General features: G+C 42.6%; 1 protein-coding gene across 1 annotated transcript in view; it reads right to left on the bottom strand.

Annotated features, from left to right (window-relative positions):
- MLLT3 (MLLT3 super elongation complex subunit) overlaps positions 1–17,356 on the bottom strand; it is a 134,438-nt gene extending 117,082 nt beyond the window's left edge. The window contains exons 1-2 of the mRNA XM_075137884.1: positions 17,094–17,356; positions 16,370–16,550 (exon numbers count right to left, since the gene is read on the bottom strand). Of these exons, the coding sequence (XP_074993985.1) occupies positions 16,370–16,550; positions 17,094–17,105 (193 nt within the window). The 5' untranslated portion in view covers positions 17,106–17,356. The remainder of the gene's footprint in view (positions 1–16,369; positions 16,551–17,093) is intronic.
- Between the last annotated feature and the right edge of the window lie 821 nt (positions 17,357–18,177).

Genomic DNA, 18,177 nt, shown 5'->3' with positions numbered 1-18,177 from the left:
AATTGCTAGCCTCTGCTATGCTCAGCATGGTGTACTGGGTCACTAATTTTTCTGGGCCTCAAATTTCCATTTTTAAGTTGGAGCGCTTCTTCCTTTCACCGCCTTGAACATGCTCTGATTTATTTACAGAGTAGAGACTATTGCCAGCTAAAGGCTAACCACCTCAACAGCCCTCACTTTGAGCAATACTGATGCTTTGATGCCCCTGTAGTGGTGAAGTACTGGAATTTTCATTAACTAATTTTGCTACTTTTCCAACTGACTTGCAGTTCCACATCTCTTTAGACATGTAAAGAGACATGGTGACAGGTTCTCCTACCTGATACTTGTGCTGATGCCAAGTCACATCTCTTTAAATGCTGTTTTTATCTAAGAAAAGGTGGTTTTCCAGCACTTGCTATTGCCACACGCCACTGAACGGTATCTCAGAGAACACTTTTCCCCTGCATCGCTCCCCTACACAGGGCACTGGGATAACCCCACAAACATACTCACATGTTGAGAGTACTCTTTACAGCCAAGTGAAAAGCAAGGCAAATGCAAGCAAGTTACCGCCACCAGATGCTTATCAACATATTGGGAAGCAGCAGAACACCCAAAGAACTCCCTTGTGGGGATCCAGTGCTTCCTAGCCTCTGGTTTTCAAATAAGATTGCCAACACATTTCCAAGATGGCTTCTCCAAGCAACGGAGAAAGTATCCTACTAGAGTTTCAGCTCTGTACACTTAGCTGTTCAGTCATGAATGGAACCTGGACAAGTAATTTGGAGCAAGACTTCCAGAAGACAGCAAGGACATCACGCTTATAGTCACAACAGAAAAAATGAATTATTTCCAATTTTCCACAAAAGAGGTCACTTGGACTGCTTACGCATGCTGCTGCATAAGTTTGCATGAATTTTCCTTCTGACTTATTAGTAATTAAGTCGTTTTTGATCTGTCACATTTTGGACGATGTGATCTTGTATTAAAGGAACAAACAAATGTGCAATTTCACGGTGCAAGTACAGTATCCTTAAAGTAGACAGGGTTGTTGTTAACTTTGCTTCAATGAAAAGCTTCCTAAACCCCGTTTCCTTTTCGTTCCTTTGAGAAAATGAAGAAGCAATTTGCATTTACAGCTTAGTTCCTGCTTCCAAAATACCCCTTTAACTTTTTTATTATTTTTATGGTGGATATAAATGGTACCAAATTGTCAAATCACAGCTATTTTCTATGCTACCTATACAAATAGGTCTGATTTCTGGCAAGCCATAAAACAATTATGGCTGAATTCCTGTAGCCCTTTGATATCCCAGCTTGCCTGTAGGGCTTCAAAGCCATCTTAGGGCAATGCTAAAATCTAATTTCCAGAAGACACAGAGGGAAAATAAAGCATTTCAATTCCCACATGTTCAAACATAAACACACCAAAATCTTAGCACTGGGATGATAATGTTCGAAAGGGAAGTGACTTAGAACAAACAGAACGATTAAGATACAGCAACAGTTTAAATCAACACTACCTCACAGAACGTAGAGATACAGGCAGCTGGAGAAAGCAGAGAAAGGAGCATGCTACATCTGCCTCTGATTCCCCAATACTTACTGCAAGTTGGGAAGCACATTTTCCTGCTTAAGCATTCAGCTCTCACCCCTTCTTGTGTGGATGGCAAAGAAAGGGGTGGGAAATAATCATAAATAGTAAAGGGAAAAGTTGAAGATGCCTAAGCATGCAAAGGAAGCAAAGATATTATCTCTCCCTTTAAGGTACTGATATTGCTAGTAACAAATTACAAATACATTGAAAGTCAACTATCACGGGTACCTGAGGATTTCTACAGCTATATTTTATCTTGTTATCATTTATAGTATGAAAGGGTCCTCCCCTCATGTAAGCAGGGCGAGCTAGTTCCTCCTGTACCAACATGGTTTCTGATATCCATGAAACATGTCCAAGAGACGCAAGGGGACAACACTATAACCCCTTTAAATAACGCCAGCAATGCTTTTGCCTCTTAAGTGACCTGGAATTTAAGAGAGATGAAACTGAACAAATTGATGACTATATTTCTTTGCACAAGAGAAATGTTGGCCAAGGAAAACATTATCAGAGTAATATAATTCGCATTGGTTGAAAGACAAAAAATCCAAAACACCTTTAAACTCTTCGCTTATTTTAAGTGCCTGCTGTTTTTTGGTACAAGGCTAAAAAAAATTTTTGCCAGTAATTCCTACTGTGAGCAGGCACACACAAATATGCATACACACAAAGACAATATTAAATTAGAATTATGGACTCTCTATTCTAGAGTCACAATTTGTATAAATGAGGCGCGTGCCCACATGTCACATTTTTTCTCCTCACAGAATGAATTTACAGGCTCTCGGGGTGCCACATAAAATTAGCATCACCCAAAAAAAAAAAAATCTGTAATTTCATTTTAAATCCTTTCTTTTAAAAAGAGGCATCAAAAGAATCAGTCAATAAAGTGAAAATAAAAAAAAGGAGGAGTAACCGTTAATCCATGCCTTTTCCTGATTCCCCACCTCCTCCCATTCCTTTGCAGCACTTTTGAAGAAACACACTTCTCATGATCATTTAGAATTTTGCATAATTTTTATGAAGTCCACTATTCTTAACTTTGGCAAGGAAAAGTTGCAAAAACCCTTTCAATCTCATACCTGGCCACGGCTGGAAGGCATTTTGGACTTACTGTATCCCTAATTTGCTGTTAAATCGTTGGGCCCCCACACTGGCTTTGTGAAAACTATTATAGAAATGGCTTAGAGACCAGTTATATAAGATTAATGTATAGTACAACAGGCTACATAAAGTGTCTGAAAGAAAACAACCCTCTAGGGAGAGCAGGAGGAAGAGGAGCAAGAAGCCTTATCTCCAGTGCCTGATTGCATGCCCTTAACCACCCTTAATTTGCTTCCGTGTTTTTCATACAAAGATACAGATGCCGATTTTCTTTTAATTAATTGTTTTATTTTCAAATAAAGAATGTTCCAGAAATTTTCTGAGTTTAGATTAAGTGGTTGAAGCCTCAAGGCAAACACACTGAGCTAATTATTGCATTAGATTCCAAAATCACTTACTGTTAAAAAAAAAAAGGTTGTTCTGTCTCTAAAACTACAACACGTATAAACACATTTACACACTACATGCTAGCTATATAGCTTAACTTAATATTTATATATTGAATGCATCATTATAAATGCATTCAAAAACCAGAGGTTAGTTTAGATTTTAATCAAGAAATTAATATTATCTAGACTTCAGGATAGACCACGTAGGAAGAAACTAAAACCAGAAAGTAAAATTTTCCATTGTCTAGACACACAAGTTGACAACTTCCCAGATTTAAACTACTCATAAACACAAAAAAGAAATCAAAACCATTTAAATATTCCACCCGAAACATGGATAGATAATTTTGACTGTACACTTAAAATGTCAATCTACAGTAGCTTATTAGTATTTCAACTCTTGTAAAATTGCAGTTCAGGCATTAAGACAGAAATTTACAGAAATATCCCTGCAGACTAAGATTAGTAGACTAATACAACTAAACTTTTGTTACAAAACCTGCAAGATCTGCAGTGGTTGTTTAACTTTGCTGTTACTATATCAAAAGTTCAAGAAAGTAACCCAATGTAGATCTGCTTCATAGAAACCAGTTTGTTTCCATTTAGTTTCCAGCAATAGAAAGGATAATGAAAACAAAAAAATCATTCAGAGTTCATTTGATAACCTTGTTTTTGTCAAATATTAACTTTTATTCTCATGTACACTCAATGGAGACATTTAGTTTGTTTGGAAAGAATTTTGTAGGTGAAAAATAAACTTTCCAGTGTGGGATGACTCAACATTTAACAATAAAGCCTGAAGCAAATACTAAAATAATTGATGACTGCCATTTTAAGAACAGCCTTTGACTAAGTGCAACATCCAACAGACACTTTCAGTTTTCTGAAGCACAGGCATTCAAACACAGTAGGTGCGACGTATCATCTCAACTTAAAGTGTTGGACAGCTACAGAATCCACGTAAAAACACTGTTCCATGTCTATGAAACAGTCAATACTTGTAAAAAGTGTGTGTGTGCACACATGCACATATGTATTTTTGTTTGTGGTGGGTTTCTGAAGTTTACCCTCCCATTAAAATCACTTGGTCTTTGCTCCTATTAGGTTTGAGCTACAGAAGTGCTGTAACCGGATTCACACGAACAACCTGCCTGCCGGCATCCAACTTGAAGACCACAGGTCACTGCTGCTTCCCTGGAGTTACCTCCGACTCACCCCAGCAGTGAAGCAGGTTCTTCTTCAGGGCAGCACTGTACAGAAGAGCCTTTTTCATTACCACCTCTACTGCGTTAACGATGCACAGGGCAGCTCGCATCATGTCCAGCCACCCACTGGAAGAGCAGTGCTAGGACGGCACAGCAGTGCCTGCAGAAGCAAACAAAAGTGTTTTACTGTTGCTGGGCTACCTTATTTGATTTAGGTTCAAGGGCTGGTCTTTGTGTATTTGCACAAGACTGCCAAAGGCACCCAAAGAACTTGGACAGAGTTGCTTCACAAGGCATTTGTAATAGTCAGCTGTAAGTAGTTTCCTTTACTTAAAAACAAAAAAAAAAAACCCACAAAAAAAAACCCCAAAGTGGAGGATAGCACTAAAGACTAATAAAAGCCAATATCCTTATAAGAAAGGATGCTAGGTAAATACAGAGACTGGTTGAAAGGCTGCTACCTCCCCATACTTACACAGGGGAGACAGAAGAGGCTAAGACCACAGATAGAGAATACACTTATGTGTTCTAGCTGCCTTTTTATCAAGCAAGGGAGTGCACTGGTTCTCACACTAAAACCAATCTCAAAAAAAAAAAAAATTATTTATAGTCTAAGAAGTCAAACTTCCTAAAGTATCCTTATTCTTCAGCTAATAAGGATGTGCAATTGTATTACTATATTGCTGCTTCTATTAACCTAACTGTAATGAATTACTGAGAAGACTATATGTTATGGGTAAAATACTTTTTGCTGAGAATACATCACAGCAATATTCTGCAGAATCGGACCAAAACCTGGCTCAACTGAAAGGGGCAAAAAAAAGCCTCACCAAATTTAAGAAGCTGGTCTTTCTGTTCTGGAATATTTGCTAATACAAATGGAAGCATTTACAATATTCACAGACACCACACACTTAAAAGACACTTTAGACGAATTAGTGACAGCCATGCAAGGAAATAACAACCTGAGTGTCAAAAAACTTTAAAGTCTTAACAGTACAGGAATTACATCACAGATGAGAGCAGACCTTTGCAGCTCTAAGAGGCATAACCTTAACAGTAGCAGCATCAAAAGGATAAGGAACCTTCATATATTAGAGGAACTCAGAAGAATAATATTTTCTGACTCCAGTGTAGCATACAAAGAAATTTCTTGTAAGATTGTACTTTAAACGAAAGGTTAAGCAAAACAGTATGGTTACAAAACACACCTTTGGTTTTTTTTCCCCCCTCTCAGAACGTCTGTATATGCTTTCTAGATATTACTCTCATTAGATTCTGTCTTCATTCCTTGACATGGCTCATTATTTTTGAGATGACTGAAGTTTACCTGTTGGGTTTTTTTTTTTAATTTATTTATACAACTGTACTTCCATCCTCTGACCAGCTATTAAATTTAGGGAACCATCTGCATAAATACTTTGGGTGTTCAGCCCTCAAACGCTCTGAAACCCTTCCGCAGCTTTCCTAAAAACTCCATCTCACACATCGTTATCCACTGGCGGTAGATATCCACCTCTGTCTCCTCGCCGGCCCGCCTGTGGGAGAGCAGGTTGCTGGGCGCTCCCTGGAGCGCTGCCTGCGGCACAGGGGAGCCGGGCTCTGGAGCGCAGCGCGTGCTGGGATGGTGGTCAGCAAAACAAAACCCCCGAGCCCTGGGAGAGCGCAGACCGCGGCAAGCGAGCACACACCACACGCAGATTCTGGACCCTGAGCACTACCTCCAGTTTCTACGTGGTCCCCTAATGAAAGGCAGCAACTGGGTATTGGCTGGAAACAGCTGGGCACTGGATCTGGCTAAAAAGAACAGGTCTGTGCTTATTAGTGTCGACTTACTTCCCCAAGTAGAAGTTTACCTTCTCACAGAGGCAAAACACCACAACACTGGCTCAAAAAATATTGCAAGGGCATGCTGTTCTTTTAAAAGTGAAAGCTCTTCAGCTTTAAACGTTTAGCGCTATTTAAAGAAATACTTTGGAATAGTTTTAACAAAGTCATATTCATTAACATCTTTTTATAGAAACAGATTCCAGACTGATTTCTGTCCCACTAATATGATCGTACACATTTTTATATATATTATTCTTTCACACAGTTTTGTCTTTCCTTGCAGTAATATTAAATCATTTTGAGCCACCAAGCATGTCCAGCAATATGGTGTGCCCCCAAGTTGGACAAGCAAAAGAAAAAAAACAAACAGAAAAAAAACAGAGAAACAAAAAACACCCCGCCGAAAAAAACATCCACCTCTCCTGCTTTTCACTAAAGCATGATGCTACTGCTGTGATGACTTACAAACAGCCATTCTGTAAGTGGTTTTACCAAATGCTTCAATAAAATATTCACTTGGAATTTACATTATGTAAGATGAAGTGTGCAAATATTTTCTTCTGTTAATTATAGAGCCTCATACTGGATTGCAAGAGGAATTCAGAAACTATTTACCATTTAGTACGTAACAATCAAAATCCCTCAAGAAAACTTTTGCCCTCTACTACAGAAAGGCTGCTCTGAGTAATAGCAAATACTTTTGGACCTGCCCTTTTTCCCCACACACATGATGGAAAACACCACAGTTGCTGGCCACCAGCCCACAATATCAAGTAGTTCTGTCTCAGTTGAACCTCAGCATTATTCCTTTCTGGATCATTTGCCCTTTAAAGTCAGCACATGAAAAGTAAAAATACTGTCTCCTTCTAAGTATATGAACTCAGTCCTCTGTTTCCCTTATGAGCCTACAAATGCAGAACACTTTGTCAACCCTTGTTTCAAGACATATGTTATGTTCACATTACTTCTAGCTAGAACGAGGAAAATTATTAGTGTCTCATTGAGTCAGGTGGAGTTTTTCTGTACAAGCTTTACAAGAGCAGGCACAAATAGTAAATTTAGACTTACTACAAACCACTCAGTATCTTAACAGTAATCAGCAAAATCAGTCCGCCTCACATTTCTTGTTCAGCTCTGCTTTTTGATTCTTTGGGTTTGGTTTTGGGGTTTTTTTGTGTGTGTTTTGGGTTTTTTTTTTGTTGTGTATAATAATGTAGTTTTCGCTATAATGTCTGCCATCATAACCATCTGAAAACAGAAATATCTACCTTGGTATTTACCATCATGAGCAAGATTCCATATGAAAAATACATACATCCTACTATATAGGCATATGCTTTTTTTCATAGAATTATGCACAAGTTACTGAAGCCATACAAAGGTAATTCATATACATCAACTGCTGAGAATAGGTCTAAACTGTATGTAAAAGATTAGATTTGATCTATCATTTACATGATGTTACAGCTGTTGAGACCTCTGTCACCATAATGTGCCACAGATTCTAAACCAAACTCATCCAGCACCACCGGGCTCATCTGGGGAGCTCAAAGAAACAAACCTGAACTCCTCAAGAGAGCCAGAGCCAGTGCAGGAGCTCAGGGCAGGATAACGGCATGATACAGCCCATAGCAGGGAAGCAAGGGAGAGAGTTAAGCATGGATGCTCTGCCTAGGAGCACCATCGCAAGGATCTGATGAGAAAAACTCTCTGATGACTGACTCTGCCTGGCAGTAACAGAGTATCGTCCGCTAATATTGTTTAAATAAATGGCACTCCAGAAGGAAGTTAACGATTTTAATTTTTTTAACAGGTACTGAACAACAGGTTTTACCCAGCAGTGTACAGGTTTTAAAATTATTTTCTACATTGCAAAAATCGGTATTTTAGCCGTATCCTTTAATAGTAGCCAGTATAACACATTTAATTTTAAAATAAATTCCCACACAGAGATTTAAGTAAGCATACAAATATTTTAAATACCAGTCTGTTCTTCTTCCCCTTTATGTACTAGGAAGCACAGCAGAGCGCCAACAGTCATACAAAAAGCAAACAATATTTTCAATTAGAAGCTAAGTGTTTTGTGCCGAGATGAGAAATGTAATTTTCATGCAAACATATAGAATGTTATGCTAGAATTTGACTGTTCCTTTGTCTTCATACACACCTATCAGTCACTACAGGGAAGGAAAGAAACAGAATGATCGCACATGAACTAAACTCTGCTGATTTAAAAGTGCAGGTGTCCATCATAAGAATCTTACAAAAATTAATGTAGTCAAACTGCAGCAGCATACAGACTTAATTCTGGATCAAACCTTTATAAATTAATCTGTGCTTTCCCCACCTATCACAAGCATTATCAACAGGCTTTATAGGTTGTAACTACCAAGTTGTCAGTCTTTTCCACAGATTCTACCAGAACAAAGGACAGAATGACCCTCTCCAACATCTCTCCCCAAAACCTGAATTTAAAAAACAAAACAAACAAAACAAACCCAATACACCAAAAAACAACCCTAACTGTACTGCACAGCATTGTTACAAGAATAGCCTTCATACCTTGAACAGGACCACAAAAAAACCAACACAAATCAAATTTCCAAGATTCTACAGCTTACTAATGCAGCATGGAAAAATCTTAACAGACATAATTATACCTGCAGTTCAGATTGCCTAGCCTGTAATAGTAAATAGGTGGTTTAAAGATTTCTTACATATCTGTTTTTCTCAGGGTAAATACTGCACAGAAGTAAATAGAGTAACAACAATAACAGCAATCAAACAACCCAGCTGTTTTCATTTTCTCAAATAACCTGTAATAGTAAATAGGTGGTTTAAAGATTTCTTACATATCTATTTTTCTAAGGATAAATACTGCACAGAAGTAAATAGACTAATAACAATAAACAGCAATCAAAACCCCCAGCTGTTTTCATTTTCTCAAATAAACGCTACAAATTTAACTGTCTACTGACTTAAACATTTTGAGGTCTCTTTCCCCTCATCTTACTAAAGAAGTGATAGAGCTGATCTTACACACAACAATCTGGTTTTCTCTACTTGCAAGTGAGTATTGTTCTACAGCTATCCAAAAGTCTTGTGTATGACAGCCCTGAAACTACATTTCATTTCCTACCATCTAAAATCCCGAAGATTTACAATCGCAGAGTATTAATATCGTAGCTTTAGAAAGATGTAACCATAGCTTCTTCAAACTAAAAATACTGTATTAGCAATTAAATGCTATTCACACTGACTGGCAGTTCTGACAGAAATCAGCATTTGCCCTTGCAGAAACACACTGGCAGGGGGAGGAGATCTGGCGGAAACCTGACATCCCATGCAGGAGAATGAAAAAAGCACGCATTGAACACATAAACCACACAAAAAAATGTGCAAGTCAACTCTAAAAACTGTAAATTTGTGACACTGGAGGATGTAGCAGCCTTGTTATTCACATGTCTTGTCATGCTGAGGTACTACAGACTGTACAGTCACAACGTATCTTGAACAAGTGTAAGAGCCCATTGTCACACTTCAGTCTGCATTTAACTTCATTTCAGTTGAATGCGATGCAAGTCTTCACAGACAGCAAATCACTTCTGATGGAAAGGGATCATCAGAAAATATACTCATAAAACAGGTGTATTCTGCCCAATCTAGGAATCAAGTCATCATTACTCTGTCATTCTAAATAAAGCATAAGCATTGACATTGAACGTGATCATTTTTAAACACATAGCAGGGAGGGGAAATTATTTATTAGAAACAGGTTTTCCTATACAGGTAGCATCTTACCATCAAAGCCATCAGTTACTTACTGATGGCACTCATGTAAAGATGAAACTTGATAGCTTCCCTATAGTCAAACTCTTCTCTCTCTTTGAAAAAGAAAACTGTGAAATGCCCTTGTGATTTGCACTGGGCTGAATTAGAAAGTGCACTTGAAAACAGGTATGTACCCTCAAAGCTATTCAACCTCTTATTAAAGTAGTAGCAACATTAAGTCTCAAGAGTTTCCTGTTAAACAAACGAAGTTCTTCACCAGACATCAGAAGTTTCATTTGCCCACAGCTGAAATCCACTGATGAGCAAATCTATGTCCAATAACACAACCATTTTGCAGCTAAAATAGCAACACCTCCCCTAAGAAGTAGAGTATCAAACCTGTATCTGTAAGACTGATGGAAAAAGAAATTCCCACAAGCCCATCATACTTAGAGGGTTAGGCTTAGGCAAAATTTAAGAGGGAAACAGACCTACAATTAACCTAAGTTCTTGCAAGTGTAGCTAAATATCCTACTAAAATATCCAGCAGAAAACTGACTGCCTCTTTATGGATCTTGACCATCTGCCTACACTAGTTGGTACAAAGGGAAAATTCAAGTGATATGGTAAGCAGCTGCTTGTGGGTCTCTACCCTCACACCACTCAATTTACTAAAATTAACAGACAGTTAAGTCTGTCACTGACTTTAAATGGAGTAGGGAGAGACTAGTTTTTTGGGGTTTGTTTTGGAGTTTTTTTGTTGGGGGTTTTTGTGGGTTTTTTTTTGTTTTGTTTTTGTTTTTTTCCACTTAGTATTTAAAAATCAGCAAAAGTAAAAAAACAATTAAGCAAGAAGAGTGAGTGAGATAATATTATTCAGCCATTTTCTCCAAAATTTTACAAGACAACATGCACGCTATTAAAAGTAGCAGCATTTGCATTGTGGTCAACACATTAATAAAACAGGGCTAGGAAAGGAAGGAAAGATTAAGAATCTTCTTTCCCTTCCCTTTCCATAATGTGTCTCCTAACATAGTAAAATACTTGAAAAGCAAATTTTTAAAAAAAAAAAAAAAAAAAACACCCCACAAAGTAACCGGGGGAGAACTGCATCATTTTTCCTAATCAAAGTTCATTCTAAGATATTTCATTGATTTTCTTGGCCAGCACATTATCAATAAATACTTTTAGGGAGCTTCATGAAGCATTTTTACAGCCTACAAAATAGAGATCACTAGAGACCGTTTTAAAATACAGCATGAGATGTGCTTTCACAAGAGGATTAAGCTGTCACTGTAAAAAATTTTGTCTAAATTTAAACATTCCTTTAAAGCAGCAGACTAAAACATCTCCATGGACGAGCCTATCTCATCTTGAAACTACACCAATCTGTCCATCACAAGTTAAGCAACTAATGCAGTCAACTTAGTTCAGTTTTTGTACAATGAATCCAAATGCATGGAAGCAGAATTTGATTGGCATTTTTTCCATTTCAAGGTAGTGTATAGGGCACAAAAAAGCCATAAGATCTGTGGTTTTTTAAACAAAAAGAAGTTTCCCCTTTGTAAATGAAATTCTGCATACTATGTTAGGGTTTATCTACAGATATGTTTTCCCAAGAAGAGCTTACAAGCAAACTGAAGGATGCTCTTAATGCAGTTTCCACTCTGCAACTGCACTGCTGTGCACCGAGAGTGGAACAGACAGAACAGGTGCCGCTCACACAGCGTGTGTCACCACGCACCGTGACACGTCAGAACCGAAGTCAGCTCGTGGGTTTGCATGGGCTCGCAGGGCAGCCCCTTCCACCAGGAAGGGCACACCCTACACCGCCGCTGCCCTTCACTCCATGCTCCCCATGCCAAAAGATTCTTACCTTGCCATGGCCCAAAATGCCATGGCCTCTGGGACAAAGTTATCTTAAAAAACAAATAAACAATTAAAAAAATGCCATTGATAATAGGGACTGCATCTTTTAGAGTTTCTTCCTCCTTACTGGACTCCTACAACACAATGGATTCAGAAGAGGAGACTTTGTAACTTTTCTAAGGAAGACTATTCAGAAAAATTGCCTGGTTGAATTGCAGGAACAAAACTGAAAAAGCTTTCATATGAGAAGAGAAAGAATGTGTTTACTAGGAAGAAATCATTGGCACCTTTTACAGTAGCTAAGTTTATTTCAAAATGTTATGGTCCACTAAAGTCTCATTCTGCAGTAACAGACAACCTTAATGAAAACAACCAATACTGGAAACATGGACTTTCTAGAAGAACCTTACTGTTTGGTCCATCCTATAGCAGAGTAACAAGCAGCTCCACTTCTATTACTTTGCCATATCATTGTAAAACTTCTTGAACTACGAGATACACTAAGCATTGTTCCCTTCAGCTCCATAGAGGAAAGCAACACCTCCCACTTTTTAAGTTACAACATTCTGGTGCCCAAAGCACCATTTTCATATTGACTAAGTTATTAGCACAGAAATATTAGCCCGCTCCTTTTTTAAAAGAATAAATTTAGTTTGTCAAAATGCACCACTGAGTAATAGAAACGTAACCACTCAGGCCATGCTAGTTCCAATGTAGTTTTTGACATGTACTTACAGTGAGTCATTGAAACACGAGAGATACAATTGGATAAGGAAGTGTAAGACAAATAGTAAGTTGAACTACTGTTGCAGAGTACCAATATTCATTAGATAGGAAGATAAAGAAAATATTTCTAAACTGTTTAGTAAGTCAGAGTGCTGTTGCAGACCACCAACATTCATTAGGTAAGAAGAAGAAGACAATATTTCTACATTGCTTAGCATCCAAAGATATAATGAGACACATTATCAGACAAGAGCAACAGCTCCTCTTCTGGAGGCAGTATCGCAGCAGATCAAAACTAACCACAACTTGTTGACAAATCTTGTTCCACAGACATGCTTTAAAATACTGCACTTCTACACACAGCACTCTTTTCTTCACATGAAAAATGAAAGGTAAGCAACACATGCTTTGAAATAAAGCTAGAATCTTAGAAATTCTCCACGTCTTCTCTCAACCAATTTACGTCAGCATCACAAAATAGTCAAGATTTGAAAACTGGTATTGGTGATTGCACGAAGATTTTAGAGAGCTTTTGTCTGGCAAACTCTACTCAAATCTGAGTCCGGGCATGAGTCTACTTCCTTTAACCAGACAAGTAGTCCTGTAGCCACCCCCCATGAAACTACTCATGGCAGTCAGATGGCAGGAGCAGGCCATTAAATGGGAGGAAGTACAGGGAACTAGTCACTGCGAATGCCTGTATGCTCCACTGTGCAAGGATAAACTGAAGCACTCAGTCACCATAAGGCAAACAGAAAACCATTAAACCACTGCCAAGCTCCAGTTTTTAAGGTTAGACACAGTGAAAGATGGAGACTATTTTATTAGTTCACTTTAGCTTATCTACACTCTGTTCCCTGTTAGTCACCATCACCCTCCCATCCTACCTACACACACAAACCAACCTGCTCTGCGCTCCAACGACCCAACACTGTTCCTAGCTATGTTTCCACCTTAAAACTGACGCAACTTCGGACCCTGCTTGCTCCTCAGCAACTACTGGCAGAACAAACACTTGGACACACCTTTGCAAACTCGCCACCAACCTCTAGTATTTCCAAAATCCATAATACAGCCAGAAGAGATAAGCAAAGCCAGAGTTGTAGTCGGCAAACTGACAGTTTATCCAGCTATTCTCATACACATACAAAGCAAATGCATTGAAAATAATTCACCTCCCTTGCTCCCCCTTGAAGTTTGGAATGATTATGCCCCTAATAAAAACTGATGTAGCAGCAGAAACACATCATGAGCTGATAACACCTATGATAGCCTATTCATTTATAATTTCCAAATTGATCTGTGAGCTATACAGAAAGACTTAATGAATTAAAACTTTTCCTAGCAAGCACACGTTAAAGCAGCCATTCACAACATAAATCCAGAGAGAAAAAGATCACTTACCAGAGAGCTAAGTGTTACTATGTCTAGTTAGTATACTAGTACTTGCTTTTGATTAATATTGTACACCTACTTCAGCTTGCTTAAACCCATGGCTCAGGATTAGTTTGAGAACTTACGAAGTATCTCCAAGTGGTAAGTTATCTTACACTAAAATAACAAAGTATGTAACTTCAGAGGAAGTGATGGAAAACAGGTCCCATTCCCATTAAATATACAACACTTCAGATACCACCCTGAAGGCCATCTGAAGTCAAATCAAACTAACAGCGCTGATTTACAGAGTCAAGAAAACCTAGAATATTTCTGTCAAAAATTTTAACTGTATTTGTAAATTAGAAAGACAAACAAAACACTCCCATTTGCAAGGCACACATCACTCTCAAACACTTTTGAACAGCAGAAAACAGGCTAGATAATTCATACATGGATCACTCTTGGCAGCACAATGCTCATCTTTCCCACTGTGATTTCAGGGGCCTGAAATTTCTTCAGCACCTGTTTTTTGCTCATTGCTGTAGTTTTAGGAGGCTAAGCAAAGCCCAGAAGTGAATTGAGTGCTCACCATCCGAGCTTATGCTCTGCTGGATGGGAGCGGCTGCAGCATTCTCCTACAATCCAAGTCATGTGCAATCACAGTATGACAAGTCCCCTCCCGGGCTATATAAGCTGGCATCTTTCCCAGCAGTTGCCACATCATGAAAATGATCATACAAATAAAACCTCAAAATAAACACTTTAAAACAATGGCTTAAATGACTGCATAGCTAAACTCAGCAGCTGGAGAGACAAAGCAGTCCCAGTGCCAAACTATGCATCTTTCACTTGCAAAAGTCCTAAAATATATTCTTATTAGCAAGCTCCACATCACACCTAGCAACCAACCCCCCAGTCTGGGCTGCAGTCATGTTCCCCAAGGCCAGACAACAAGAAGTAAATAAATAAATAAAGCACGGATAATAAAAGCAGAGCACATCACAAACACCCCCTATGCAGACAAAGCTTCAAAGTATTATATGTACTTTCTACCACTGATTTCGATATATCATCTAATTCACTGAATACAGATAATGCTATCTCACTTATTTAGACTACTCAGACCCGTTCTCAGGAGCTTCTCTGCCAAACTATTTAGATTGACTTAAAGTTGTGTTTTTCTGTACAAGAAACAGAAGAAAACAGGAGGAAGACTCCACAGTGCAATCTGGGCAATTTAATTCATCAGAAATACTGCAGTATTACATACGATCCACTGAAAACTGGTTCTGCAGTAGAGCGCTGGTTTAGAGTAGATTTAACAATTTACCAACTCTATGATAATAAAAGAGAATTAACAGCTTATACTTTAGAAGATAACCTTAGCAGTTGAAATACTGCAATTCTCACACTCCACTGCTTAAGGGAAGGAAAACATTCTAGAAGAAACACAATAATTGATGTAAAAAAGTCATAGCTTGGTATCTTCAAACTCAGAAACACTAAATCAAAACACGTGTTTTTACCTTATCACAAAAAAAGCTTTTTTGTCTCAACACTGAAAAATTTCCTGTTTTTTCCTCCCTGAACATCCAATTTTTCCCCACCTAGCTCTAAGCAGACAGGATTTATGATGATGTTGTTCTAAGGAACTGCAGGACTTCTAGATACCAATAAAGATTACAGATCAAATGAAAGATAACTACTAACCATTCTGTCTGCATAGATAAATAAACCTGCTCACTTCTTTTATTTGTACTGTTATCTCTACTAATCCAACTACAATAATCAGGACAGTAAGGGCTCAGGAATCAGATCTGAAAACAAAAGGCTTCTTATACCTCTCCCAGCCCAACTTAGGTGGGTACCTATGCACCACACATACACATCTTTCAAGAAGTTTTCATGTACTTAGGAAAGGCTGAAGCCTTGACGATGAACTACAGAACTAAGCAAAAAGCAAAGCATTGCGAGAGTCCAAACGCAAGTACCACAATCGGAGCAGGAACACATTTCCAGATACCCCTGTCCCAGTCAGACACCTGGCACATCGGGAGAAAGCAACACCGGCCAGAGGCAAGCAACACGTGGGCAAAAACCTCCGGTGCAGACCTAGCCCGAGGCAGGAGCCAGCCCCGTGCCACCGACAAGCGAGAGACCGGGAGGAGCCGGGACCCAGACCCGCCGCCGGCCGCGGGCAGCCGCGAGCGGAGATCCCCGCGACGGCAAGTGCGGGAGAGGGGAAGGGGCAGAAAGGAGAAAGGAGCCCCCCCCGCCCCCGGGCAGCCCCAGGCGGGGCGGGAGAAGGGCCACCGGCAGCCCACCATCGCACTGACGGCCGCTTTTGTTCTCTACGAAGACCGGCACAGACCCGCAGCTGCGCCCGCTCCGAGCCGACTGGGAAGCGCTCGTCTGGGGGCAGACTCCGCGACCGGCCGCCCGGCGCCGGGGAGGCCGCCGGCGGCGAGGGCAGGGCGCCGGTCCCGTCGGGGCGGCCCGCGGAGGGCCCTTCCTACCTCTTTTCGGCCTGGGAAAGCTCTCGTGCAGGTGAAAGACGACTTTCTCCACAAAGTGCTGAATGTTGCTGTGCTCGGGCCCTCTGACAAACACCATCCAGTCGTGGGTGAAGCCCTCCACGGTAGGTTTCTTCCTGACCTGGGCTCGGTGCCCCAGCTCCAGCTTCACCTGGACGGCGCACTGCAGGGGGAGAGGCGGGGAGCGTCCGGTGAGCGCCCGAGGAAGCGGGGCTGGGCGAGCGGTCGAGGGGGAACCGGCCCCATGGCAGGCGGAGCAGGGACGCACGGCCAAAACGGTACCAACAAACCCGGCCAGAGGAACAAAAATGGGAGGGCACCCACGCCGCAACCCAGCAACAAAAAAACGGTCCCACGGGCGAGGGCGTAGAAGAGCTCCCGCTGCCCCCGGGGAGGCGCGGCCGCCGGCCCGCGGTGCCGTCCTGCGGGCGCGGGCAGCCCAGAACCGCTGTCAGGGTCGCACCGTCCTCCCTCCCGGCGCCTCCACGCTCGGCGCCCCCGGTGCGGCGGCAGGAACATGGCTGAGGCGACACCCGCCGCCTCCCTCCGGGTACGTGCGTGCTCCGTGCCGCTGCCGGGAGCGGCGGGGAGGCAGCGGGAGGCAGGGAAAGCCGCACGCAAAGAGAAATTCCCCGTCACGCCAACCCCTTCCCGGCGGCGAGCACCCGGCGGCGCCGGGCGCAGGCGGTGGGTCCGCTCTACTCACCGAGCTGGCCATGCCTGGGGCGCCGGTTCCGCGGGGGCGCTCGCTCCTGTCCCCCGCCCCCACCCCGCGGCGCTAATTCATGAAGACGTGGAGGCGACGGCGAGCGCGCAGAGGAGCGGCGGGCGGGCGGCAGACATCCTCTGCCTCGCTGCGCCCGTTGTCTGCCTCCTCCCCTCCCTCGCACCACACCGAGCCCGCGGCGGCGCCGGCCTCAGCGCTCTCCCCGGCCCCGCCGGCTGGATGAGCGCCCACCGCGCATGCGCGCCGCCCGCCGGTCTGACACCGAGACACAGACATAACAGTGTGCGGAGGGGGGCGGACGCCGGGGCGGCGCCGTCAGCCAATGGCGCGCGGCGGCGCGGCCGCGAGCCCCTCCGCCCGGCCCCGCCCCGCCCCGCCCCGCTGCCCCTTAAAGTAACAGGTTGGGGGAGGGACGGGACGGAGAGGCTGCCCCGGGCCGGGCGGGAGGAGACTGTGCCTCTGGCAGCGCCACACCCCAAGCGGGCGGCCGGGGGTCGACGGCGCCGTACCAAAGCGGGAAGCGAAACTCAGCAAGAACAACTACGAACAAAAGAGGAACGGCTAGCGGTCTTCGCCGCCGCCGCCGCCGAGCGAGGAGGGCGCGAGCAAGCGCCGCGCAGCGGGGCAGGCTGCCGCCCTCCCCTCCTCTCCTCTCCCCTCTTCTCCCCTCCTCTCCTCACGCCAAGGGCCGCGGCGCCGCGCCCCGCCCCCCCGCAAGGCCGCTCGCTCGCGGGCGAGCTGGGGGGCGGGATCCGCAGCTGTCAGCAACGGCGTGGTTCGCGGTGGTCTGGATCCGCTGTTGCCAACGGGGAGATCGAGTAACTCCTCACGGCTGGGAGATGGCAACACGGCGAGATCGCCCGCCCGCCGCCTTCCGCTGCTGGGACCTGCCGGCCTCAGCCTGTGAGAGATCTCCGCCCAAAATCAAGTAAGAGGATTCCCTGTGCCAAAGGTACGCTCGGAGCGGGACCCTCAGCCGCTGCCACCTGTGCCCGTCACAAACAAACGTTTCTGAAAAGCCCGGATAAATCCTCTTGCGAAAGGGAAGGAGGGAGACAGGAAG

Source organism: Calonectris borealis, chromosome Z, assembly GCF_964195595.1.
Source record: "Calonectris borealis chromosome Z, bCalBor7.hap1.2, whole genome shotgun sequence".
Classification (NCBI taxonomy): Eukaryota; Metazoa; Chordata; class Aves; order Procellariiformes; family Procellariidae; genus Calonectris; species Calonectris borealis.
This window is presented reverse-complemented; position numbering and strand designations above follow the sequence as displayed.